General features: G+C 37.6%; 1 protein-coding gene across 6 annotated transcripts in view; it reads left to right on the plus strand.

Moving 5' to 3' along the window:
- Positions 1-26457, plus strand: part of JPH1 (junctophilin 1) — an 85748-nt gene that overhangs the window by 52077 nt on the left and 7214 nt on the right. For all 6 annotated transcript variants that reach the window (XM_048938637.1, XM_048938638.1, XM_048938632.1 and 3 more), the window contains exons 3-4: positions 1781-1899; positions 18596-19260. In XM_048938637.1, the coding sequence (XP_048794594.1) occupies positions 1781-1899; positions 18596-19260 (784 nt within the window). The remainder of the gene's footprint in view (positions 1-1780; positions 1900-18595; positions 19261-26457) is intronic.

A 26457-nucleotide genomic window follows, 5' to 3' on the forward strand; every position in this document is an offset into this window, starting at 1 on the left:
TACTGTTACTAAGCAAGTACATACCGTACAACCATTCATGAACTGCACAGAGTACATATGGCATTATACAGTGTGTTTGTAACAGTTTCTTTCCTGATCCTGACTACAAGTTAAAGGTGTTGTTGCTTATTTGCTATTATAATCTTTTTTTTAGAGACCTCGGGGGACCGATGAGAAGGCAACTTGAGCTGATATTTATCCATTAAATTATGACAATCTAAGCTTTGAAATAACATTTAGCTTTTATCCCCATACGTGTTTATAGATGTTTCTCCAGGCACCACAGATGAAACTGTGGGATTTTTTTATGTCTGTGTTTATACTAGAACCCTATGGGATTAAGCATCTTTTTAGAAATGCAAAGTCTACCACACTGTTAATCTCCTACTCATCCAAGTCAGTGCTAACTTGTAATTCTTCCATTGTCTAAAACACACAGAACTTCTCTTTATTCCTTGAAAATAAAACTGAATTTTTAGATAGAAGTAATAGAAAATTTGAGGCTTTCATTTATCTTATTTCTTTTGAATAATATTGCCAGGCCCATGGGTTACAAATGGTTGCTTTTATCGTCTTCCTAATTTACTCTTTTTTTTTTTTCAATTTTCAACAAGAGCACAGTAAGAAAACTCCTGAGATGATGAAATTGAATATAACTGTTTCAGAAATGTTATGCATATCTTGAGTACGTCTGAAAAACTGCTGTTTTGCTATGTTTAGCTTCCCCTTAGTTCTAATGAATCATTTTACAGCTCTAGGCTATCTGCTAGCACTGAAAGACGGTCAGATCCATCAAGGATTTTTAAACAGATGACCATTTAAAAATGAACTGATGAAGGAAGATGAGAGAAAAAGCAATGCAATCACGCAGTGACGCAGCAATCAATTTGCGCAGTCTGAAGTGAGAGGCATTTGACAAGCTATTCTTAAGACTTTTTAAGAAAAACAGAAGAAAAAAAAAGGGAGAAGCTGAGGGCAGATTACTTCATGAAAGTATTCTGGACTGTTTTCTTGGCTTTTGAAAGTTGCCTTTTCCACACTGTTTTGGATTTGAAATTCAGTGAATTACAAGAATGTAAGCATGTTAAGTCCCCACTTACACAAATGCCTATTGAAGTATCAGACATGAGTTTTTGATCCTATTCATTTCCAACATAGTCTAACTGTGGGAGACATTCTCAAACTTTTGGGCCAATGTACCACAATTTTGTTTTTTACCCAGCATTGATCATTAACTTTGAAATTGCATCATGGAATCATCGAATCATAGAATGGCTTGAACTGAATGGATCTCAAGTATCATCAAGTTCCAACCCCTCTGGCATAGGCAGGAAATGTTGTAAAAGTGTTGTGTTTTTTTTAAAGGCATTCTGCAGTCTCTCAGAAGATTGTGCGTCCTGGTCACAGAGCTCCCTGTTCAGGAGTGTAGTGTCCCAGTCTGACCTCCTGTACACTTTGTGTTCCATGTGTTAGCATTTGACCATATAATCATCATCTCTGTTTCATTTAGATACTTCTTGTTTTCTTACTTAGAAAGTTTATAAAGCTGGGTTGTAAATTGCGTATCTACAAGTAAATATGATACAAGGATGAGCAGGGCTGAAGAACTGAGAAGAGTAATTTGTATGCTTTGATTTGCAGTTGAAGAGAGCATTGGGCATAGCAGTGTACTGTACAGTACAGTGTACAGTAGCTAAGGGAAGCAATACTTTATTCTGTCATTACTGGTGCAACATGTAAGAGACTCTTCTGCATATAACTTGTTTTCTACTCTGTACAGAACTGCACATGCAAGAGCTAAAGCTGATGCTGCGGATCAGGCTGCTCAGGCTGCTCGTCAGGAATGTGATATTGCAAGAGCAGTTGCCAGAGAACTTTCACCAAATTTCTACCAACCAGGTAATTGTAGATTGGTTTTGGTTTGTGGCCAGTCTTTCTTCCTCACAGTTAAATATTAAATATTATTGCATTTTGAATGTTGTCATTTTTTCAGAAACAGTAGTTAGGTAGTAAAGATTGCATGTTGCCCCAGATTTTGTTTTCATTGTTTAATTATTTGTTAATATTGCTTTGTATTAAAAAGTGAAGTGTCAAAAAGTTGGAATCTGGCTTACAGCTTTGGCTTGTTAATAGCTTATTCAAGATGATAGCAACGTAAGACATCAGAGAACATAAATAAACAGAAATTCAGGTTGTTTCTACAGTGTTACTAGGAGAAGGGTTGAGGCTTGTAAGTCTTACAGTCTACATTTGTATCCAGGTTTAAATGTGTCTTTCTTGGGTGACCTTGTTTCACATAGATGACCAGAATTCTAGACAATGCTCTACAGAAGTATTTTGAATAGTAAGACTTTACAGGCTTTAACATAATTATCAGTATGTACCTTTCACTGTTGGAAATCGCTTCTATGCATCCTTGCCTTTGGATTCATCATATTAATGGCTCATATTTACTCCCATGATACTGAAATCATTTTCTTTTTTTCATTATTTCATTCTTTCATCAGTTGATGAACTTCCAGTCTATAGTAGCAGTTCATCTCATTAGTCACAACTTAAGAAATCCTAATTTTAGTTCATGCTAAGAATCACAGAATCACAGAATGGCCAGGGTTGGAAGGGACCTCAAGGATCATGAATCTCCAAACCCCTGCCACATGCAGGGCAAACCTCCCCATTTAATACTGGACCAGGCTGCCCAGGGCCTCATCCAATCTGGCCTTGAACACCTTCAGGGACAGGGCATCCACAACCTCTCTGGGCAGCCTGTTCCAGGCTAAGAACTAATAGTAGAGACCCTGTGAAAGGAGAACTTGGTTGAAGATAGAAATGACGGTGTTAAAGCACCTGGATTGAAAGTATTTCAAAGCTGCTAAGCCCCTGAGATAAAGAAATGACTAGGGGACTCGAGAAAAAAAGTACATGATGGTATGAAATGCAACACCAAGAAATTCATCAGAAGTTTTCCTTTGTGCTAAGTTTTCTTGAAAATAACTTGTGATGGGAAAATGTAATTTTTCTCCCTAAGCTTAAAGAGCTTTGAGTGATCAGGAGGTATGCTGTCAGTAAGGAGTAAATGTATGTAGCAAATCAACAAGAAAGAGAGAAAATTTAAAGTACGTACACTTTTCTGTAAAGAAGTTGAGCATTTTTCTCTGTCTAAAGAAGTGATTTCTGCATTATCTAAGGTCTAGGGGCATTTGAATAAATGTGAAAATCTTTGATAAAGCTCTCAAATTTCAGATTTTTAATATGAGACACTCTGGGCTATATATCCTAGTATTATACACAATTTATAATTACAGTGAATATTCATAAATCATTGTACCATGGCAGTTCTCACTTCCCAATTGCTTTTCTCTCTCATATTACGTTCATTAAAACATTCATCAAGAACTGCCAAGAGGTTCTAGCTTTTTAATGTGGCTCTAAATGAGATTGAAATGAGAACAAAGTGGTAGGAAGCAAAGTAGCATTCAGTAGGTACGAATAATAGTGTCAGTCTGAATCATGAAGATTGAAGCACTACAGAAATCTTCAAATTTAGTTTGCCAGTAAATAATTACCTTAATATTTGCATATTGGGAAAGCAAATATGATTGGAAAGATCTAAGCCATAGTCTAAGTGGTCGTAAGCCTACAAGGAGCTGTTTCATGTAAGCTTGTTCAGCTGGGACTCAGGAAAAATTTCACTTCTACTTTAGCTGTGGAACAGATTTGGCTAGTGATTGATAGATGTAATCATGGCATATCTTTGCAGAGTGCTACCCACAAGGCTTCATAGATTGAACAAGTGTTCCAGTCCTTATAGAAACCAGACTTTACAGGCCTCTTTATTACCAAATAAAACAAATTTTGAGAAATGCCAGCGCTGACCTGTTTGTTTCCTCCAGGCATCACTAAACTTGCAGATGTGACAGAAAAGAGCATATCAGGACAGGAAACAAATGAAACCTGAGCCATTTTCTCATTCAAAGGAGTCATCTAGGGACAGTTTGAGATTTTCTTTGCTTAGAGAAAAATAATAAAGGCTGTTTTGTGTCACTTGTTAAAGCCTAGAGAAGGGTAAATGACTAATGGAAGATGTAATAGAAAAGAAAGGCTTTTGGCACCCAGTAAAAAGGGGGAAGATTGTTCTAATCTTGAACAAGTTTAATGGATGTGACTGACCTATTTATGCTAAATTCTACAAGGCATCTCTAGCATTTACTCTTGTAAACATGCTGTCAGGAGGTAAACTAAAGTATGAACTTACACAGGCTGGACAGCTAAGCTGTAATTGTCTGTATGCATGCATATCCTGCAGCAAATGTATGCTGTTCTTTCATTCAGTTTGAATGAACAACATTTGATTACATGAAAGAGGGTAAAACTACTTTGCTGCAGGGTAAGAGTCTGGGCACTTTACCATGGAGCAATTTAGCTCTGAAAATTCAAATCTGAATTGTTTTATGGCAGATTATTTGTCAAGCCAACCAACTGCTTGAAGAATACACACTGCTCACCAGAAAATTCTTCCAGCCTTTGACCTCCTGAGCAAGGCATGACAGCAATCAAGAAGCAATTTAACGGTTAACCCATGCTAGAGAGGTGAACAGAATTTTAGATGAAATATATGAACAGCAAATGAAAATTTTCTAGTAAAAAGAATTATTAGTATTTAGCACCATTATTTCCTATAATGTTAGGGTACTGTTACAGAAATAGTATTACTTCACATTTTGCAATAAAGTTTCAGAAATAAAAGCATTTCAAGCAGTAGGAAATTTTTGCTGATTTCTAAAAGAAATAATGTCTTAAAGAGAAACTGTGTTTTAAACTTTCTTTTGACCAGATGTTGATGTCTGTAATCGCGGAAGAAAGCACATCCTCCCCATCTTCCTTCTCTCTGTCGTCTCCATCTCCTCCAGTTCACTAAATGCAAACTCCATATGGACAGGAAGGAGAGATTTCTTCCTGGTGCTAATTAGCAGGAATGTTCTGGCTAAGCGCATGTGGATGGGGCCAGATATTTTTATTTAAGAAGCCAATTACAGTGAACATTTTTCCCTGATTAGAGTTACCAGCTATGCTATCAGATTGTGCCTTAAAGGGTAAGGAAGCTCACTAGTTATTCTTAGTCATATAAAAGTCTCTTCAGTTTTTTAAGTGATTTGACATACTGCTACATCATGCTCATGCAACTGTAGTCTAGATTCTTCCTGTGACACCTCTTCTCTACAATTTATTTCTTCCATCTTCTTTTTACTCTTCTGTATACAGCAGTATATAAAGGCACTGGAGTTGTATCTGATAGTCAAAGTAATAAGATGGGCTAAAAGAAAAGGTGGGCTTCAAGCATTATTCTTGTTCTGTTCTTTATTTTTCTAACTATTGGCTAGCCACATGACTTCCAAATTTATCACCAGTCCTGTCAAGTCCCAGATATGGGTGTCCCCACTCATATCTTTTGTCCTGCTCAGTGTGAGGACTTGGCTTTATGCACCCATCCTGCCGCACTGACAAACACACATGCTTGGCTCAGCTTATTCCCCAGACCTCCTGAATGCACCTGGGACAAAGAGCAGGCTTGAGAAAAAGCAAAGGGAGGAGAGGTTGCAAATGAACCAATTTCATTTTTGCAGGATGCTTTCTCAGTTTTTCCAACATGATTTTGAGTGACATAATGAAGTGACTTACTTAGGGGGGGAGGAAAGAGCTCATAATTAACTGTTTAAGCTAATAACAGAGAGCCAATTTCCTGTAGAGAAGTAAAGCAATTGAAATCACTGTAATTTTGTCAGGCTTCTATTAAGTATTGAACTAGTTAATTTACATGTAGATACAACTTGTGGATTGCCTAGTAAAGGCTATCAAATCTGTCTGCAAAGCTAGCTGGACTGACAAGTACGTTCTTAAAAGCTAGCCTTAGGTATACCTCTCTGAGCTGCCACTGTGGGAAGTATGAAAGAAGGAGGTCAGTGCTACCTTAGAGTTTTAACTGCCTCCTTTTTCCTGTTCAAAATTACTCGTTTGCCCCCAAAAAGAAGCACTAACTCCAGGACACAGAACTGGACCACTACTGTCCTGCTCCATTAAATTTCTATGTTGGTCTGTCCAAGTGTCCATTAGCCAAGGACAAGATGAATTAGGGTCTATCACATGGGAGTATTATCACAGCAGTCAACATTTCCATTATAAACGCTATTTATAACTGCATCATAAATATTTGTTCCACGTTGAAGTTCAGCTCAACAAAATCTATACTGTGAAAACGTTTCTTATGGTGTGAAATTTCACTAGCGGATGGTAATTTATTTTAAAATTCTATTACACTGGTGCATATTTGAATTATATTGAAAAAGGGTCTTATTTTTATTTTTTAAACACATGATATGGGTTACACAGTGGTTGTTGGTGCATTCAGTTTTACTTGACCACATCAATTAACACTTGTTGCTGAACTGTGGGCTCCTTTGATTTTGTTTTTACAGGAAATGGGGAGTAAGAGATGTATTTCAGAGGAAATGGCAGAACGCTAGAAAAAAAAAAAGATCTTTACAGCTGCATTCCGTATTTGCCAGTGCCTAACATGCAGAACATTTTATTCCATGAAAATCTGCAATACAGCAGAAGTAGAGAGAGTTTAGAGACAGAGAGATCTAAAAAAGATTTATGGGATTCAGATTATAGACCTGAGTAATGTAGACAAATGTAGTATTTTTTAGAATGCTGTACAAGATCACGGTGAAAATTTGGAGAGGGTGAAGATTTCTGAATTTTAGTCTTGTTACAGCTATTTACTCAGATCTTAATCTAAACAGGTGGCAAATCTGGAGATGAAACATAACCAGCATAGAATTGGTAGTTTGGGTTTGTTTGTTTGTTTTTGTTTTTTTTTTTATGAGTTTAGACAGGATGAAGAGTGTAAGAAGAAAAGTAAGAGGAACATGGAACAGAGTAATCTGTGATTCTCTGTAAGGGAATATTGCAAACCAAGAGTTTAGTGTTGTTAGCTTAGATGTTAGAGATCAAGGGAGAACTGACATTATGTCAGGAAGGTGAGTGGCATGATTATTTATCTTAAAATACAAAAGCTCAGTAATATATTTGGAAAGATGCCTGAATAGGATGGAAGACTAAAGAGATCACATGCCTTAATTTTACCAGAATTAAACTGATTGTTGAATGTGTATGGTTCTGACATTTCCAGTGCAGCAGTCAGTTCACTTAGCCAACTTCAGACTCATAACGTTCTTATGTTCTTCAATGATTCTACTGCTAGATGTAAGAAATCAGTTTTTCTAGAAATTTGAAGCAGCTTAGTGAATATTGCTGTGTTTTTGGAGGCATTCAAGGCAAGGTTGGATAGAGCCCTGGGCAGCCTAATCTAGTGGGTGGCAGCCCTGCCCACAGCAATGGAGTTGGAGGTAGATGACTGTTAAGGTCCCTTCCAAACGAAGCCATTCTCTGATTCTGTGTTTTTACAATATATTGATCCTGAATATTGGAAAATATTGAATTAACTCTTTACCTTTCATGAAAATTGATAAAACCTCATATTTTAAAAGTAGTGTATTTTTGATCCCTTTATTTTGCTCCTGTTTTTGTGTCTTTCAAGTTCATATTTTCAAAATTTCTACAACTGCAAATGGATAAATGAAATCTGATGTAATCATATGATGTGATAAATCACAGTAGCAAGTAAATATCCCTTTAAGACAGCAGTGCATAAATCAGTAACTAAAATGAGCAGAGTCCAAAACACTGTCTAGTTATTTCCACGTCACTTTCCATATATAAGTCATTCAAATGTAATCTCAGTTGTTTTGTGACATCTTTTTCATATCTTCCCAGTAGTGAATCTGAATGGCACACAATTCACAAGCATGAGTACTGATGTCTAGAACCTAAACACTGGATGTATATTGCAGAATCACAGAATAGCAGGGGTTGGAAGAGATGTCATTGGGTCCAATCCCCCAGGCTAAAGCGGCTGCACTACCATAGGTCACACAGGTAGGCATCCAGATGGGTCCTGAATATCTTCATAGGAGGAGACTCCAGGACCTCTCTGGACAATCTGTTTTAGTGCTCCATCATCCTTACCATAAAGAAGTTCTTCTGCATGTTTGTATGGAACTTCTGTGTTCAAGTTTTAGGCCATTGCTCCTTGTCCTATCGCTGCACACCGTTAAGAAGAGCCTGGCGTCATCCATTTGCCTCCCACCTCCCTTGAGATGTCAGGCTGAACAGACCCAGGTTACTCAGTCTTTCCTCATAAGGGAGACGCCCCAGGCCCTTAATCATCTCTGTAGCCCTCCTCTGTTCTCCTTCTAGGAGTCCATCTTTTTTGAACTGGGGGACCCAGAACTGGACGCAGTAGTCTAAATGCGGCCTCACCAGGGCAGAGTAGAGGGGGAGAATCTCCTCCCATGGCTCCTTCTGGCCATACTCCTTTTAATGCACCTCAGTGCCAGGCTGCTTCTTTTATTACTGCTAAAATAGAATAGTGTTCAGAATAAAACAGTGCAAGGAAGAAAAGCCTGCTCTTTCCTACGTGTTTGTATGTGGCTCAAGAGGCAGTGTATCTGACGTATCTTCAACAATCTATTCCAAAGTCTCACTGGGAACATGTTTTAACGTGGAATAGAAAGGCTATGCAAAAGGGGAGAATCTACTAAGAGAACAATAAATAACAGAGCCATAAGTATTTTGTTTTTAATATAAAGCTTAATAGCCAAATCAGCCCTGTTTTGATTCTGAACTTCATTGAATATGTTGTGTTTTCTGATTTCATGTTTTCAAAAGGAAGATGAGCTGTGTCTAGGTAGTTTTCCTACCTGATTCTAAGAGGAGAATTGCTGATTGTTAATAAAAAAAAAAAAAAAAAAGGAAGTGAAAAATAGCAAGGAGAGAGAAGTCTAATAAAATGACATAGAAATTGGTAGTCGTTTCATCCTAGTCTTCACCGAGTACCCAAATATCATGGGTAGTGTGTTGTGTATTTTTATAGTGTGGTGAACAATATTATTTAAATGAAAAGGTACTAATGAAGTGATATGCTGAAATCACAAGCTGCAACAGAATATAACAAATGTCTCAGTAATATTTCACATCTAGGAGAAAGCTATTATTCACACTAGTAATTACTTACCAAATTAGTTAGTAGTATTACTGGACTTAGTATTTAAGATGAAGACAGTGACCTGTTCCTTAGAAACGCTATGAGAAGCCCTTAGGGACTGGCAGACTCAGCCAGTTGGAGATGAGATGTGAACCTGCTCCTGTTGAGGTCAGTTGCCAAACCCCCATCGAGCAGATTGGTAGCCATGCTCTTGAAATGTGATACAGGGGGAGAAGCAGCTGATACTATTCCAGTCTGCATATAGAGAAGAAGCACGTCATGGAGAAGAGGGGTAATAGTCCCTTTTCTGCGTGACGCAAGTGACATTCTGAAATGCTGTGTCTAACTTTGGGCATCATCATGCAAGGAAGGTGTGGACAGCCTGGGAAAAATGTAAAGAAATGTGGTTCTACTGGGTAAAAAGGACTATTAATAGCAGGCTTTTTCTGCAATTAATCTCTTCTGAGAATATGCAGTTGTGATGATAACAGAATTACAGCTTTTCACTTCTGCACATCTTTTATGATCAATATAAAGGAGCTTGAAAACACCACTGCTGTAGTTAACATTTGCTAAATTTTCCAGTGACATTTTTCCAGTTTTCAGAAAATGGATTCCCACAAACAGAGGTTCACATACTCTTCTTAGTGATGACGGTGAAACATATGCTGACTCTAGGCTTCAGTCTGCCTCATGCCTCTGTGCAGCTTGGCTGAAGTAGGCTCTTTTTTTCTGTGGAAAAGCTAAAAACGTGCTTTCTCAGTTAGTTCATATTAAACAGTCTGCAGGTTCCAAAGAATACAGGTGCATTATAGCACATGTGTTATTTAACTGCAAACATTCACTTTAAGTACAAAGTGTACATTGTCAACCAGTAAGAATGAAGCCTGTTCTAAATACAAGAGCTGTATGCCAACTACATACAGTCTTGTAAAACAGGTTCTGTCAGTATTCATCAGCAGTGAGCTGGGGTAAGTAAAGAAAGCCATGCAGTAATTAAGATTGCTGGTCATGAGCAATTTCTATACGCATAAGCTGATGTCCCAGTCAGGTGACGCACAGCACTCATACTGCTGTCTATCAGGTGGGATAAATCTGTTTCATGTTTCTAGTGGGAAAGAGTCTAAAAGTAAGAGTCTACATGCTACAATCTACTATGCAATTACAATTATGAATTGTGTCTCTTTCTACAAATTTTACAGCAACTGTAGTCACCTATTAAAACAGCCAGAGAAATGAAGCAGAGATTGGACAGTCAATACAGATTATTCTTAGTGCTGACAGCAGTCACTTCTTGAGATTTGGTAGACTATTCTTTCCTGCCTTCAAATCTTTCAAGTGTACATGTGTTTACTCCATAATGATGCAGTTAGAAACCTTTTGAGGAAAGAAAGCTTGCTTTAAGTGATTATTCTTGATTTTTTTTAATTCTTTATTGGAAAATGTAGGGGAATACAAAATGAAAAAACATGCTGTTTATCTGTTATATTCAGATATCTTCATTACAGAATGACTCAAATTCAGTTATCTATGAACTGCTAACTGTCTGGGTTTCTCACAGATCGGAATGGCATTGATGTTTCTGTTCTGTCATTGCACTTCTAGACTCAAAAGTTTGTGATACTGCATATGATTTGGACCATTTGCTGGAAGTGCATTTCCTTGTTGTTTTTTTGTTTATTTGTTTGTTTGTTTTGTCATTGCAGTTACTAAGTCCAGGTGCTTGAGTAGATTAAGTAGATGCTGTAATGTTTTCAAGAGATTTCTTACAGCACTGTGAGATAAGATAACGCCACGAACTTTTCGACAAATACATTTTTAAAATGAGAATCAAGCTCTCTGTGTGATACTCATATAGTCATCCATTCATAGGCTGCAGTCTTTTGCTGTGCAAACATCAGAGCAGAGTAAACACAGAAGCTTAAGAACTACCCTTCAGTTTGGCCAGGTGTGTACACATCTCTGTATGCGTGTCCAGTAAATAAATAACTCAACACTCTTGATCTTTGTGACAGGAAGTGTTTGATGTAGGCTTTTAGAAGGACACATTGTTTTTTTTTTATGTCAAAATCAGGAAAATTAAGTATTGGCAGGTATTTCCAGTATTAATCTACTTGGAAATTATGCTACTGCATGGTAAAGGGTATTTATGCTACTACATGATAAAGTAGTTGATAAAGAGCAATTTGAGTGTTTGAAGTTGTACAAAAGTCAAATAGCGAGCAATTTCTCCGATTTTCACCAATGATTACCTATTTAAGGAAGGAAAGTTGCATTTACAGCTGCATTGTTTAATGATGCTACCTTTAAAAATTATTTGTAATTGAACCATTTGTGTATTCTATCTTTTACATCCCTGATTGATAATGTGGCTTTTGTCAGGTTGTAGCAATAGCATGTTATTATGTACTATCCGTGTTACATTCTGAGGTCACATTGGTAGTACATGACTTGAAGGACAGCAGGCTGCCAGATCAAATCACAACAGGTCCAAAAAATAAATGCACGTAGGCATCATTCTACATGACATTCTTGGATCTAGTGAGTGTTGGCACATGTTAGTTTCCCTTGTTGCCTCCAGTGCAGTCAGAGAAAAGAAGCTACCAGGAGTATCGCTTGAGGAAACAGTAATTTTAACAGTATGAATATTCTGAATTAAGGAATTATTAGAAATATATATGTGCATCACTGGGAATACGGCATTTTTTTCAAGGAGAATCCCACCTCCAAACTGACAATCAAGTCAGATGCCTTCTTGCTGTCTGAGAACCAGACATCTCACATATTTTTCCACATTTCTCCAAGCCTTTAAAAAGCTGTTCCCTCCCATGTCATGCTGCTGAGATGCTATAATCGTCACAGAGGTGCTGCAGACATCTGGGGCGATAACATCCTAAACTACTGTATCTAAGTAAGTCAGAACCTATAATCCTGGAGAGCCCTACGCCTCTTTGAGCACCTTGGATTATAGTCACCAGTTTCTCTATGACTGTAATCCCACTCGATCACACTCCAGGCCCATTCTGTCCCACTGCAGCCTGCCAAGATGGCTGACCCGTCTGCCAAGCATTGCTGAAGCCATAACCATAGCTACGCTCTGCTGAGTTCATCAACACATTCTACACATGACATTGCATAACCGTCCATTCATTTGGGCTGAATTCAAGCCAGCGATCTACCAGTTAAAAGCTTTTTTTTTTTTCCTGTTAACAAGCATAACCTTTAGAAAATTAAGAATAAAACAGAGGAAGTACTAGTGACCTTAATTATAGTTCTTTCCCCCCCCCCCCTACACATATCCGCAATGAAGCAATAATAAAAAACTCTGTATAAATCTTACTGAATATAGTTATTTGCACTTTCCTAGTGACTCACTGAATCTCTTCTTCTAACAGACCGATAAATTATTATATTTCCCTCACCTAGTTTCTATGCTGAATACTGAGGAATAATTATAAAATAGGTGTCCTGCTGTGAAAAATCCAATTTTGAATAATTGCAGGGAAAAAATATATACTGTATTAATTGATCTTTATGGGTGTTCATCAAAGTAGCAAATCTGATGAGGTCACACATATTATTGCCAGTGGTGATACTTCAGAAAACTATTGATCACATCAGAAGATAGCAAATCAAGTGATTTTCACTTTTCTATCTCTCAAACCGTATATAGCAATTTCTGTTAAAAACAGCATTTTTTTTTTTACTACAGTGCTTTTAGAAACAAAAGACTTGAGATTTGGTTCACTAGTATTATGGCCTGATTTTACACTAGGATGTAATGAGTAGCACTCATGGAAATAAGGAAATAAGGAAACAAATCTATTCATAACTAATAATTTCTTTCTCTTTTGTTGTCGTGTTATAGTTTTAGACTGTGAACTTCTCAGAACAAATATTTTCTTGTATTGTAGAAGTTAAAAAAGGGGCCTCTAATGTTGGCAGATTTGAGGCATCTCTTCAGATAATTACCATCAGTAGTATGTACTGAAGGTTGCATAAAGACTGCAGCATCTAACTTCAGTGACCAGTGGAAGAACTTCAATCTTGTTACCACAGACAATTAAGTAAATTTTGCAGGGACAGTTTGAAAAACAAATATAGAAGGCCTGTCTCAAGAACAAAATCAGTCTCTATGGTAAAGAACACATCAACCTCTAGGTTTTAAATGTAGTTATGCAAGTTATGATGACCTAATTAAGCAAAGTCTCACAGGAAATGCCAAGTAATTCTCAAGTTAGCGTTTTTGCAGAGAGTGTAATTACAGTGCTTTCCATCCAAATCCCTTTTAAGTGATTTAAAGGTTATGGTTTGGCCTTCAGAAATAAGAGCAGGAGGAGACGAAGGATGCTGTACCTCTTGCACAGGAGCCAGGCAGTTTACAGGTGGAGTACCAATCAACCAAGATGACCAGAGGCATTCAGGTTCTATATAGCCTGCACTTACCTATAGAGCTTTAGAGAACCTGCTTCAATCACACGTAGTCCTGGACTGCAGACTAGGCGTCCACTGCCCTGTTATGGTGAGAGGCTCTCGTTTGTATTGCTTAGTGTCTTAAACATAGCTAAGAAAAAACTGTTCCCCCCAGAATGAGACCTTATGTCCTAGTGAAGTTTTGCACAACATTCTCTCCCTGAAGGAACATATCTGGCACCGTGAAAAGGCTTCCTGTGGAGATTATTTATTGATATCAACAGAATTCTATCCTAAGTAATTGGGTTCAAGGAAAAGCTTTCAAATCTGTATGTCTGCTGCCTGAGTCCCTTTTTATACTGGAGTACATGAAAAGCTGCAAAAGACTAGGATGCAACATATTAATTCTCAGAGAATTTAGTGCTACGTTGAATTAAAATGTGCTAGAATATAGTATATTTTAGTTTACCTAATACTGTTTTAATTCAGTATTCTAGTACATGTTAATTCTGTATAATGGTAAAGAACTTATTTATTTTTGGTAATAGAAAGTAAAATAGATGTTCTTTGGTCACTTGAAAATGCATTGTGGCACTCTTGCCACAAAACACCAAAATGGCTGATATGTTACGATATAGACCTGTTTTGACAAATAAAAAAAAAATTACTTTAATAATTTTGAGGATATAGATCATACTGAAGTGAGGCAAAAGCATGTTGAATTATGGAAATTAGATTTCTGGCAGATTACTGTGTTATACATAACGACTGAAATTCAGAAATATTCCCTGAAGGATCATCAGCCTACTGTAAGGAATCCTGGTACTTGCACCACCTCCGGAATTCATCCTCTCCCTCAGTTCCAACCTTTTCCTGTATCCCCATCTCTTCTTCTTCACACCGGCCAAAATCAGTTGGAACTACCTACATTGAATAGGCAAGAGCACAGCTTGTAGCTGAAATATAAGAATATATATCTACATGTTTTTTCTCACTATCCAAGGTACATTCTGCAATCCTTCTTGAGCTTGAGATTTCATTCCAGTCTGATAAGACACAAGGTCTCTTAGCCTTCTTGGGAAACGCTGCATTTGCACCATCCTGCAAGATGACATTTTTAGACATTGCTTGAGCCACAGTCCTGAAACAGTGCCCTGCTGCCAATATGTATACCTCACTAGGCTATGGGGGAAAGCATGTGGCTGTCACCTCTCTAAAAATGCTGTGGCAGAACCAGGCCACCCTTCTCTTCTCATTTTCAGGGCATGCCATGCTGTCACATCATTACTGGAGACCTTCCAGGAGGAAGGACGTGTTACACAAGAACTCCACAAGAAATTCTAGTGTTAGAAGAACAATTAGCATGTCCGCAACCAAACCGAAGCCCAACTCACCTACTGCAGTAAATTACATTTGTTCAACTTAGGGAAGGCTGAAGGTCAAACCCTATTGTAGTGCACAGCTTTCTCACAAGGGGAACAGAGGGACTGAGCTGATCTCTGCTCTCTGATGGCAGCAGCAGTACTTGAGGGAATGGCATGGAGCTGTGTAAGGGGAGGTTCAGGTGAGTGTTAGGGAAAGGTTCTTCACCAGAGGGTGGTCAGGCACTGGAACAGGCTGCCCAGGGCAGAGGTCATGGCACCAAACCTGTCAGAGTTCAAGGAGCATTTGGGCAACGCTCTCAGACATAGGGTTTGAATTTTGTGTTGTCGAGAATTTGGACTTAATGATCCTTGTGGGTCTTTCCCAACTTGGGATATTCTATGATTCTGTGAAGTGCTATTCAAGCAGAGCAGCTTCCACCTTCACATACATATATCACACATAATCACAGTCCTTGGGTTTTCAGAAGCTATTTCCGTAAGCTTCTGTCTAACTCTCACTTCAGCAGTGCCATTCAACTTGAATCACAGCTGTATGACCCAAAAGCTGCCTAATAACTAACACTGAGCAGCAAAAGTCTGTCAGTTTTAAGAAGGCAGTAGCAGAACCTGCAAATCACCGTGGGAAAATAGACAGGTTCTTCTACAAAGCTTATCTTTACTTGGTTAGAAAAAACTTACTGGATCTGCTTTCCAGACCAGTTCTTAGGTATACAGAAATATCATAGGAATATATCTACTGGTTGCTTGAACTAGAAACTGAAAAGCATAACTCCATGTTTATTTGCTAAGTAGATAAACCCTAACTTCTTCTCAGCCTCAAATCCTATTCTTTTAGGGAACAAGCAGCTGAGCCACCTTGTTGGATCAAGAATTAATGACTCCCTTTCCAAACTCCATTGGCCCTGGCTCCTTTAGACTTGTGCTGTAGAGTGCACTTATGCAGAAGAAAAAGGAGGATTCTGTTGTCCATGTCTCTATTGTTAGATAATGCCTTTAACAATGGAGGCTTGCTAAATCCTGACAAGCATTCTTAGTCCTCAGAAAAGAATGGAAACTGTTCTTTCTGCTTGGAGTCAATGGTTCAGACAGGTGCATAATCTGATTGTACTGAATACAATGAACAGATTTTAAAAAAGGAGTCCTTGGCCAGTCTCCAAAGCTAACATCAGAACAGAGCCAAGAATGTAAGTAACAGAAAGATATGCCTGGCAGGACTGGAGGCAAGAGATATATCTCTGATAGCCATATGTGATGTGTTGAAGGTTTGGGGGCGGGAGGATGGTTGCTGCGTTAAACTGAAGCAATTCTTCAGTGTCTGATCAGACTCTCTCAGGCTTAACTTTGATACAGAGGCTACAGCCTCATTTAGTTGAGCTCAGTGTTTTTAGCATCAAATATTGCCATATACCCAGTAAAAATATATCACTTTTAGCCTGTTTGTTTTTTGGTTTTCCTTCTGCATGGAGACATGGACAGCCAGTACCTGGTTCCCTACTTGTTTCAGAAATTGCAGTATAGTCTGGAGGTCACAGGAGGAAAATGTCCAACTTTGGAAGGTTTTTGTAGATCATAGGAAACAATGGAGAAGACTGACATTTGTGTGACTCAGGTGTGTTTCTGATCAAAATACCTTCAGTCCAAGCACTGTGATATATTGACAGATATCACATCTTTACATATGTTGGGTACTGGAGAGCTGTGGCAGGATGTGAATTTTCTGGGTAGGTCAGAAGCAGAGATGCAGCAGTGTGCTATAGGGGGTACAGGCAAGATCAGTTCGGGTGCTGCTTGAGTAACGCTATAATGCTGAAACAAGAGTGTTCTAGATTGGGATGCTCTCATCCAGCCAGAGGGAGGAATGTAACATGAACATAGGTGTAGATGTCTGTAATAAATAGTTATTAAAAATTAACAGTTCCGTGGCATGGGCTTAAATGTTAGGCAGAGCTCTTCTAAGTACCCTTTCTTCTTTATACCTCTAGTTTTATCTCCTGCAAAAGAGAAGAAAACTGAAGTTTGTGTATGTTAAAAACCTCAGCATTACCTTATACATCTCTGCAAAAATGGAAAATTTGTGAATTGCGACTGTAACTGACTTGATATATGGTGACTTTTATGTTCTTCTGCCTTTCTCTTTTATCAGAAGGCTACAGAATGCAGGCTTACCAAAGAGTCCCCTCAAACATCGTTTGAGAACAAATCCTGACTTGTCTCTTTCCACAACTCCCTATTTTCACCCCTGGTTTTCAAAGATACTGAAATCCTTGTGATTCTCCTGCTCAAAAGCAACTACTTGCCAAGTAATTCTCATTCTCAGCAGCACTTGCTTCCTTACCAGATGATTCATAACTTCCGAAAACTTCATGCTACTCTTTGTTCCTTCCTCTCATCTCAGCTCTATGTAGTGATGCATGTATTCTGGCATCTGTAAAAACACTGTATCTGCCGCGCACAGCTAGAGTCTCCTAGAAATTCAAAGGAAGAAAATGTGTGCAGACATTCTTCCCTGGACACAGAATTTGTTTGACATGAAAAGCAAACAAGCCTTACTTACAGAAGATAAAGAAATCAGAGAGAAGTAGACATACTGGCAAAGATAGAAGCAGAAAAATAGTTGCACTGTGTTTTGCAGAAGCCATCCTGAAGATACAGAAAGGTTATTTCTTAATAGAGTTCCCCAGCATCTGACTTCAGTCAGGATTCGATCCTGGAATCTGGTATGGGGCCTCTGGGAAGCAATTTAGAAATTGTTGCCTGTTGCCCTCTATACAGACAGATTTACAACAATTTTATTTCTATTGAATCAGACAGACCTGGAGCAAAGCATCTCAGCCTGCTTACCTTTATGTGAACAACAGCATAAAAATGCACCTTGATCACTGAGTCTAGTGATAAATGTGCTCATGGGTATTTTGGTAGGATTTGGGAGAATATCCTTTCATACCAGCTGTTCTATAAGTATTTCCCTACTGAATGTGAGAGAATTTGTCTTCCTAGCTTCTAAGCAGAACTGTATTACCCTCTAGAGGTGTTAACTTGGGTTTTCATATTTTAAGTGATTTGTTCAAGAAGACAAAGCCAGCTTGTGTGAGTTTAAGGCACATACATAAGTGTATAAGACAAGCTGACATGAACACAAATGGAAAAATAAGGGATTCAAGCATTCAAGCCCTATTTCCTGTGGGTTGTAAGGGTAGAAGACAGATTTAATGCTGAATGCTGGATACTTCCATGTCAGAAAAATGCTATCATTGTAAGGGTGTAAGTTAAATAGATGAAAGTAATTAAGGAAAGCATAGTTCTCAGGAAAAATAAATAAATAAATAAATAAAATAAAAAAGAAAAGAAAAGAAAAGAAAAAGAAAGAGAGAAAGAGGTGTAAGGTAAATCAGTCTTTTGTCCCTTGGACTTCATGAAGATTATTTTTATCCTGTGGCCATTTGCAAACCTGAAGATGTAAGATCTTTGAACTGAATCAGTAAGGATTTCCAACAATTATCAGAAGTACAGTAGCTTCAGCTAGTGGGTCAGTTAGGGTAAATCACTACAGAAGTCAGTGAATTTTTGGATAACGCTCCCTTAGCCCCAGTAATTTAGCAAGGCCATCCAGTCTGACATCCCAGTGCAATACTTTTACTGTGAAGTCTTATTTTTGTTTTAACTGTAATATTTTTCTTACACTATTTTCCAGGCCCTGATTATATCAAGCAAAAATTTCAAGAAGGAATGGAAGTAAAAGAAAAATCTGAAGACAAAGTTCAGGAAAAACCTCCTAGCCCAAAAGAGTCACCTCACTTTTATCGAAAAGGTACTACACCACCTCGAACCCCAGAAGCAAGTCCAAGGCAGAGCCCTCCACTTCCTTCTGAGCCTTCTCCTTCAAAACATCTGAAAAAGCAAAACTCCGCTTCTGGGGCAAAACTCAATCAAGAAAAAAGGCTTTTAGCCACGGAGAACATAACACCCATGATTAACAAGCCTTTATATTCAAAACCACCACTAAAGGAAGAAATGGCTGAGAAACACCAGTCAAAGCTTTCAGCCCGTCACAATCCTGTCAGCACAGAGAATGGGGAGCTGCATGGTCATTACCATGGTTATTATGTAAAAATGAATCCACCAATGCTTCCACGGGAGCTTGGGGAAGAAGATGATGAATATATCAACCCATCACCATCAACAGTTGCACGGTTACCACAGTCACAGAAGCCAAGCCCTGCTAGATCTGGGGGTAAGCCAGATGCCAAAGAAAACAAACCTGACACAAAAATTAAGAAACCAGAATTTGCTGCACCAAAGAATCCAGCTAATAAGGAGTCACATTCAGCCATGGAAAAAGAAGTAGTAAACAGCTCGGTGAGTACAAGAGAGCTTTTCACCTTTACCACTCTTTTACCTCTTACTGCTGAGCTTTGCAGCCTAAGGACAGGAAAAGCTCAGTCTTTGGTCAAATATTTGTGTGGATACAGTCTGCCAGCTAGAATTGTCTGTAGAAAAGTGAAATGAGGTGCACACATTCCAGTCCTTAAAACTGGGAAGGGACAGTTGATATAACCAGATATAGACAAGTTTTGAAATATAAATCTTGAATGCATCCATAAATACAAGGGTATTGTTTATGCCTAAAATTATATTAGTGTGTAATTACTTGAAATACATATTTGCAAATATAAATATCTTTCCTTGTTTTTTCTTCAAAACTATTTGATGTATCTTAGTGGATAATTGGCAGTACTAGAAGTTGCACAGCTAGGCTCTTGTCATGATGTAAAAGTTACTGTATATCCTGTAGCTTCTTCCAAAAATCTTGTAAAAAAAATGAAATTTAAGAATTTTTTTCCATCACTTCTTCACGTGCCAGAGCAATGAAATGATGACAGTTGTCAGGAGTTGTATAACTTGCATTTACACTCATAGGACATTTTAATGTAAATTGTATCAACACAGGAGCTGTGTTCTTAAATAAAGGTAATTTTGCAAGCCAGTTGTAATGACAAATTGTTTGGCGTTCTATTAACATGATACAGTATTTTCTGGTTCAGCCAGCATATGTTGCATTTTTAGAGCTTCAGGCCAAAGAACATCATCAGCAAAATGCTGCCAGAAGCCTTTGTGAGCTCCAGAGACGACAGAGTGATTTAAAGAAAAGTCCATTGAGAGTAGTTAGTACAAAGATACTACCTCTAGAGCTTGGAAAGTTTATGAGCAACAAGTCATTGGAGACTGGAGGGTACTTGGGAAATATCCCTGTACATACTTGCTCTGATCTCATTCTCTAAAGGTGCTTTGAATTACTCTTGGAGGTGGGATGCTGCCCTGCTGGCTGGCTGACCCAGTCCAGACATTCTGATTTTCCTCTCTGTGTTGAATGTAGCTCTGAAAACAGGCAGTTTTGTGCCAAAATATGAACTGCTTCCAACCAGACTTGGATTTTAATGTGATATGAAAAACTGAAAATGGAGAAATGTCAGAAAATGGAGAAAAAAAATTAATACTATAATTCAGATTACTTTGGATCTGAATGTCATTGTTGTTTAGAAATAATGGAATTATCAGCTGAGATGGAGAAAAGACTAATAAGAATTTCTATACCCTGTTAAGGAAAAAAAGTTGTCAAATTCAGAACTTGTAATGATTATGAAACTGTTTCTGGCCAAGAGAAACTCAAGAATGTGTTAGTTGTAGATGCCAAGGTAACCTGCAGCAAATTAGGAGATCTAGATAATTGTGATATTGTTATTTATTAATAAGCATTGCTTCTCTGAATCATTTTTGGTACCCCTGAAAAAAACAACAACAAAAAAAGCCAGCGTCTCATTATTAAGATAGGATAAACAGAGTGACTCAATTAAGGGATCCTGTTAGTCAAGCCCTGAGCTGAAGCAAAACAGTTGAGTTGCACCAGATTTCATTAATAAATAATTTCAAAATGAAAGGTAAAAGAATTTCCAACCAACATGCATTGTAAGAGATCTTGTGAGACAAGCTTGACATCTTCAAAAGCAGAGGAATTATGCCTTCAATCAGGAAGATCATTTGATTTGCTTTTCAGTTATTTATTCTGACAAGAAAGCCAGTGTAATGCAAAGGCTAAATGTTACATTAAAATCATTTTAAAAGACTGACCGGTGTTTATCAAATAGTAATTGGAAAACATCAGTAATTTGGTATTCTGATGAGACTGTTCTTGGGTTAATTCTGCTGCACTGCTTTATTAACATGCTTGCCAGTGACATGGAAGGGAACATAAATGTATTGCCCATAAAGTTTGCAAAAGACGGAGAAGCTAGGAACCTGATAAAGAATGAAGCCAGCAGATAACCAGTACAAACTGATCCAAATCACCAGATAGCAAAGATGAAATTTAATTATCATCTGCAGTACAGCAAAACATAAGCTCAAACACTGAAAGGCAGTTGGTAGAGCCTGACCATGCAGGATGGGAACTGGAAAAGGCTGGTAGATCAGGATCAGGAGAGGTAACTGAGCATGAGCTCTCAGTCTGCTGTTGATCAGAAGCGTTAATATAATCCTTAGATTTAACAACAGGAAAGATTAAGCAAGAGTACATGAGAGTCTGCTTTATCTGGTTTTGGCACTAACGCAACAACTTCTGGAACAAAATACAATATTCATAAATCAGAGATTTAAAATGAAAAAAAAAGAAAAAAAGAAAAGGAAGGTCCCATGAAGTGCAGTGAGAGTGATTAAAACACTTTCATTACAATGAAAGATTTGAGACAGAAAATCTGTTTGGCACGTTAAATCGCATTCTATAAGTACACATCCTGAAATAGTTTACAGTACAATTTTAAAGAATGAGCAGCTGAAAGTTGATGCTAGACAGATTTAGATTAAAAGTCTTATTTTAAATTGCTATTAATGAGATTAATTAAATGCACCATCAGTTTTCATCAGTCCTCACTGAGTAGTTCAACAAAGAACATTTTGCCAAAATTACGTCCTTTAGTTTAGCAAGAAGCTTATATTCTGTTTTGTGCAGATCAAACTAGATGTTCACAGTGGTTTTGTAATCTGCAAATCTGTATTACAGCTCATATCAGCTCTTTAACCTTTCAAATCTCACAGATATGGCTCCTATCTAGGGTAATACAAAGCTGTCAGGCTCATAAATGTTTAGTGAGCACACAGAATTTCAGCCTGAATTGGAACATTTTCTTCAGCTCTGGTGAAAATAAGGGGTTAGAAGTAGTCCTTATTTTTCTTATGTTGCATCCTGACCAAATCATGGTTTGGAGCTGAGGGAGTTTTCACATCAAGAAACGAAGCAGCACACCTGAACAGCTGTTTATTGACCTTCTAGAATAATCAGGATGAGGACTGTGAACTTAGAGCTTGTTATCAGGAAAGACAGAGGAGCAATCAGGTATAGCACGTTAACTACTGTTTACTGCTACTACAGCCCTCTGCTTCATTTGGAGCACACTAATTGCATTACTCTTATTATCAGCGTGTCAGTAAGAAGGGAATGTCAAGTTTAGGAGATAGTTTTTAATATAACATTTTAAAATATGTTTTTCAATGATATTTTCCATCTGTGTCTATACATTTGACTCTGTAGAATACATTTCCTAGAAGTGAAAAGTTGCTGGAAAAAATAACTGATTAGAGTACTTCTCTTCAGACAGTTCTGAACATTAAGATACATTAGAATTCTAATGCTGCATTAGAGAATTATTTTGTTTTATTCAGTAATTGCATTGCTTTATATTCATTCTGACAAATTGTTGTGATTTGAAAGCACGCACCTGCATTAGATCTTCAATTAAAGTTTAAAAATACTATTTGTTAGACAATAGAAAACAGAAACAAACTCTGATTCTTATGAAAAGAGTGAGAAAGCATGACTTGGGTACACAAAATTTAATATATAACATTTAAACGAGCATTTCTATTAGACTGTCTGAAAGTGCTGTATGAAGTTGTGCTGTTCTTTTTCCAGGTTTCCCATGAGAGTGCATTAAGAACATGGATATAGGACTTATAATTTTTAGTTCTTCTATCCACGTATTTAAATCAAAGTTTTTTCTCACATCTGAATGAAACACAGACCTTTAAGACATCCATTTGCATTGATTTGGATTAAGAATGTTATTTACAGCAAAGTCTGTGGCAGTCGTTAATAAAATTTGTAGATTATATTTTCTGTGAATGTTACATCTTTAAGAATGTTATTGAAAATCATTTGTGCAGTCAGGTATAGTACTGATTCTGTAGGTATCCCTATTTCTGACATTATACTTGAAAAATACCTGCAAAACACTTGAAATACATCAAATGTATATCTCTATATTCTTATTTTCTACTATCCAAAAATCAAAGTTTAGAATCATTCCAGAGCTTCTGTGAAAGGGCAATAGGACTCTGTCACAATTTTATCAAGGTAAAAAACAAGGATAAAAACATGAGCCAACGTCACCGTTCATCAGCTGTTCCAAAGTAATTGATAGATTTTAAGAAACTGACTCTAGTGAATGGGAGGTAAATCATCCATTTTTTACCAAGTCTTAGGAACCCTCTAGTTATACTATGTAAAGAATGTGCTATAGAGACTTCATCAGGACTTAATGGCAAACCAATACTGTTATTTCTAATTGTTTGTTAGCAGCCTCTAGCCCCAGTACCAACTTGCATGCTCCTATCTCACCTTGAATGTGAGGTAGTTTGAGTATTAATAGCTTAATAGTCTTGGATTTGGATAACAAATAGGACTGAGTTGTAAAAAATGTCATTGTAATGTCTGCTTATGTACACACATCTGATTTGTCTGACATGTCCCATGTTGCCTTAGGTCAGGTACAAGCACAGGTACCAATGTTCTGTGTATGATATTCCCAGTTTTTTGTATCGTAGATCAAGATTTTTAAGCTGCACAGACCATTTAGCCTGGTTTTTACCTTTATCATTACATTTGCCTGAACACTACCCAGTGTGTTTCTACTTCCATCTCTTTGTTCACTTAACATGCAGTTATTAAGGAATATAACTACCGTGATGTTAGGAAAGTAGACCTCTATTTGCCTGATGCTAAAAAAACTCTGAGCAAGAACTTTATGCTAAATATAATAGACATTCATAATGCAATGGGATTACAGGAGCAGTCTTAACACTTCCTGGCTCTCTGTTTTAGGAAAATAACTTTCTTCCCTACGCATAATGAAACCTAATCGTATGGCTGTATTTTTAACTGCATAAGTGGCTGACGTATTAGAACATGGAGGGGCAGTTTTTAAGCAGGACTGAAGGTTTTCTGCTATAGCTTCTTTATTGCACCTGTTCTAGTCGCTCTTGGACTCCTCAGACTAATTTTGGCTTTTGCTATTTTAAGCCTTTGCAGGACACTGAAGTCTTATTTATGGGATTTGCTGTGAAGCATTAAATGTTTATTTTGTAGGTGTCTAAAGAACAGGTAGTAGCTAATTGCATGATAATTCTGGGTTGTACAAATATTGTTTGATCATTGTTTAGTTTAACAGGAAACTGCTTTTGACTCAAAGTCTTAGTTAATAGACAAGGAAATACACAGAGCAGGCTAAAGGAGATGAGATTTACTTCTGTAAAGCATAGGCTCAATAGATTATTATCATAAATATATTACACTTTTTTTATTTTTCATCTTCATATAAAATTAACAACCAAGTTCTTAAAGTACTGCTTTCTTCTGTCTTTGTATATGAGATTTCTTGATTCAGACCATAGTCTCCAGGGTTTTTTTTTTGCCAAATTTATCCAGTATTACTGTGGTGAGATAATTAAACCCATGTAACTTGAGAGATGCATTCATAAAGAAATCCTTTCTTCCTCCACCAACCTTTCTTAAGATTAATGATGCTGCGTTGCTCTTTGAGCTGCAGTCCCAACTTATTCTTCCATCGAAAACTGTCTTGTCGCTATGCTGTAGAATGCTGTCTCAGGACATGTTTTAGGTAACGAGTAAGTTCCTGGCTCCTTGAACTCCTGGTAGGTCTTCAGTAGGAATAAAGCAACTTGATTTTGATGGATTTTATTTTAAAACATGCAAAGTATCAGACACTCAAATCCCAGTGAATTTTAATGGCATAAGGCGTTGATCTACTTCACTGTTCCTCACAATTTCTGTGCAGTTTTAGGTTGGAGGTTGAACTATAAAGAATCTATTGTCCTGACTTTGATCAAACTGAGTCCCTGCAGATGCTGAATTCAAGTCTGAGCACAAATGAGTAGTGTAATCACACTCCTTGTGGACAGAGATGTTACATTAACATGTATGTATTACTCTTGTTTGTCATATGAGATTCTGGGATTTTTTTCAAAAAAATCTTTCTTTTTCGAAGAAAAAGTCACTCACACTGAGGGTATTGACATTAATACTCAGGACTGCCAAACTGAGAGATTTTTAAATGGGCTATTATTTCAAGTAAAGCAAGTTTAGTTGTTTAAATTCTCCCGATGCGACTTTCTTCCAAATGTAGTTGGTGAGAGTCATCAGTTCTGAAAGAATTGGTGGGAACTTGAATTTCCTTTGCAGCAGGAAAGCACAGAAGATCCACAGTTAGCACAGCTGTGACAGTGCTAGAAAGAGAAAGAAGAAATGAAGCTCAAGTTGCACATGAACACAGGCGGCTTACAGTCCTCTTATTAGAAATGTGGCCATACCTGGAGTTGCACTCTCATTTTTTATGCTTGTTCTCCATCACCAAGCTTCTCATATTCTTTGGTGCATGGTGGCTCACTTCCAGTAGGAAGTAGGGAACGCGGTTCCACTTTGGTTCTGTGACCCAATGGTTAAAACATACCGCTGGTAAGTGGGCACTTGGTATTCAAAATCCCTTTGGCTAAGGTAACCCTAAACCCTAGTCTTTAGTTTCCTAGTGAATGTTTTTGACATTGTGCCACTAGGCAAAAGGCTAATGTTGCTACTAATACCATTACCCCACAGCAAAATTTAAGGAGCATCCTATTCTGATGGTCACAGGCACTGGTCGAACTTCAGTGCCTGTTTCCTTGGCGTGTCTCTGAAGAGGTGCAAGGGGAACCTCATGACCTGTAGGGATAGAACTGCTAATTAGAGTGAGTCTTCCCCAAGATTTAAGCAGCGCTTAAAACGTATTTTGTGACTTATTCAAGAACTTATCAGTCCACATCCTGCCTGTTATCATACCTACTGTGTAAATGTGTGTTCTGGTAGATGTTTAAGTGAGTGTTTCAGGATAGAGTATGCGATATAACAGTGGCACTAATGATGTTCAGCAGCTTCCTAGTTTGCTAGTTTTCCTAGGAAAATTTCAATAGTTATTTATTTTAACTTCTTATTCCAGAAACTGCATAGGTATTGTTGCCATTGCCATAAAGCGTAATGAACTTCTACAAGGCATGCCTCTTGTGAAAAGTAAAAAAAAATCTAATTTCTAATAAAATTAATTCACTCTAATGGTTTCTTAGTAGCCAGTAATCCTTAAGTAGTTCAACTTTCTGCAGAGAATTTTTGATGGGCTTTTTGTGATCTAGGAAATTATTGTTTGAGTAAAGGGTTTTTCTGTTTCTACTTGCACT

This window comes from Lagopus muta, chromosome 3, assembly GCF_023343835.1.
Source record: "Lagopus muta isolate bLagMut1 chromosome 3, bLagMut1 primary, whole genome shotgun sequence".
In the NCBI taxonomy this organism is placed as follows: Eukaryota; Metazoa; Chordata; class Aves; order Galliformes; family Phasianidae; genus Lagopus; species Lagopus muta.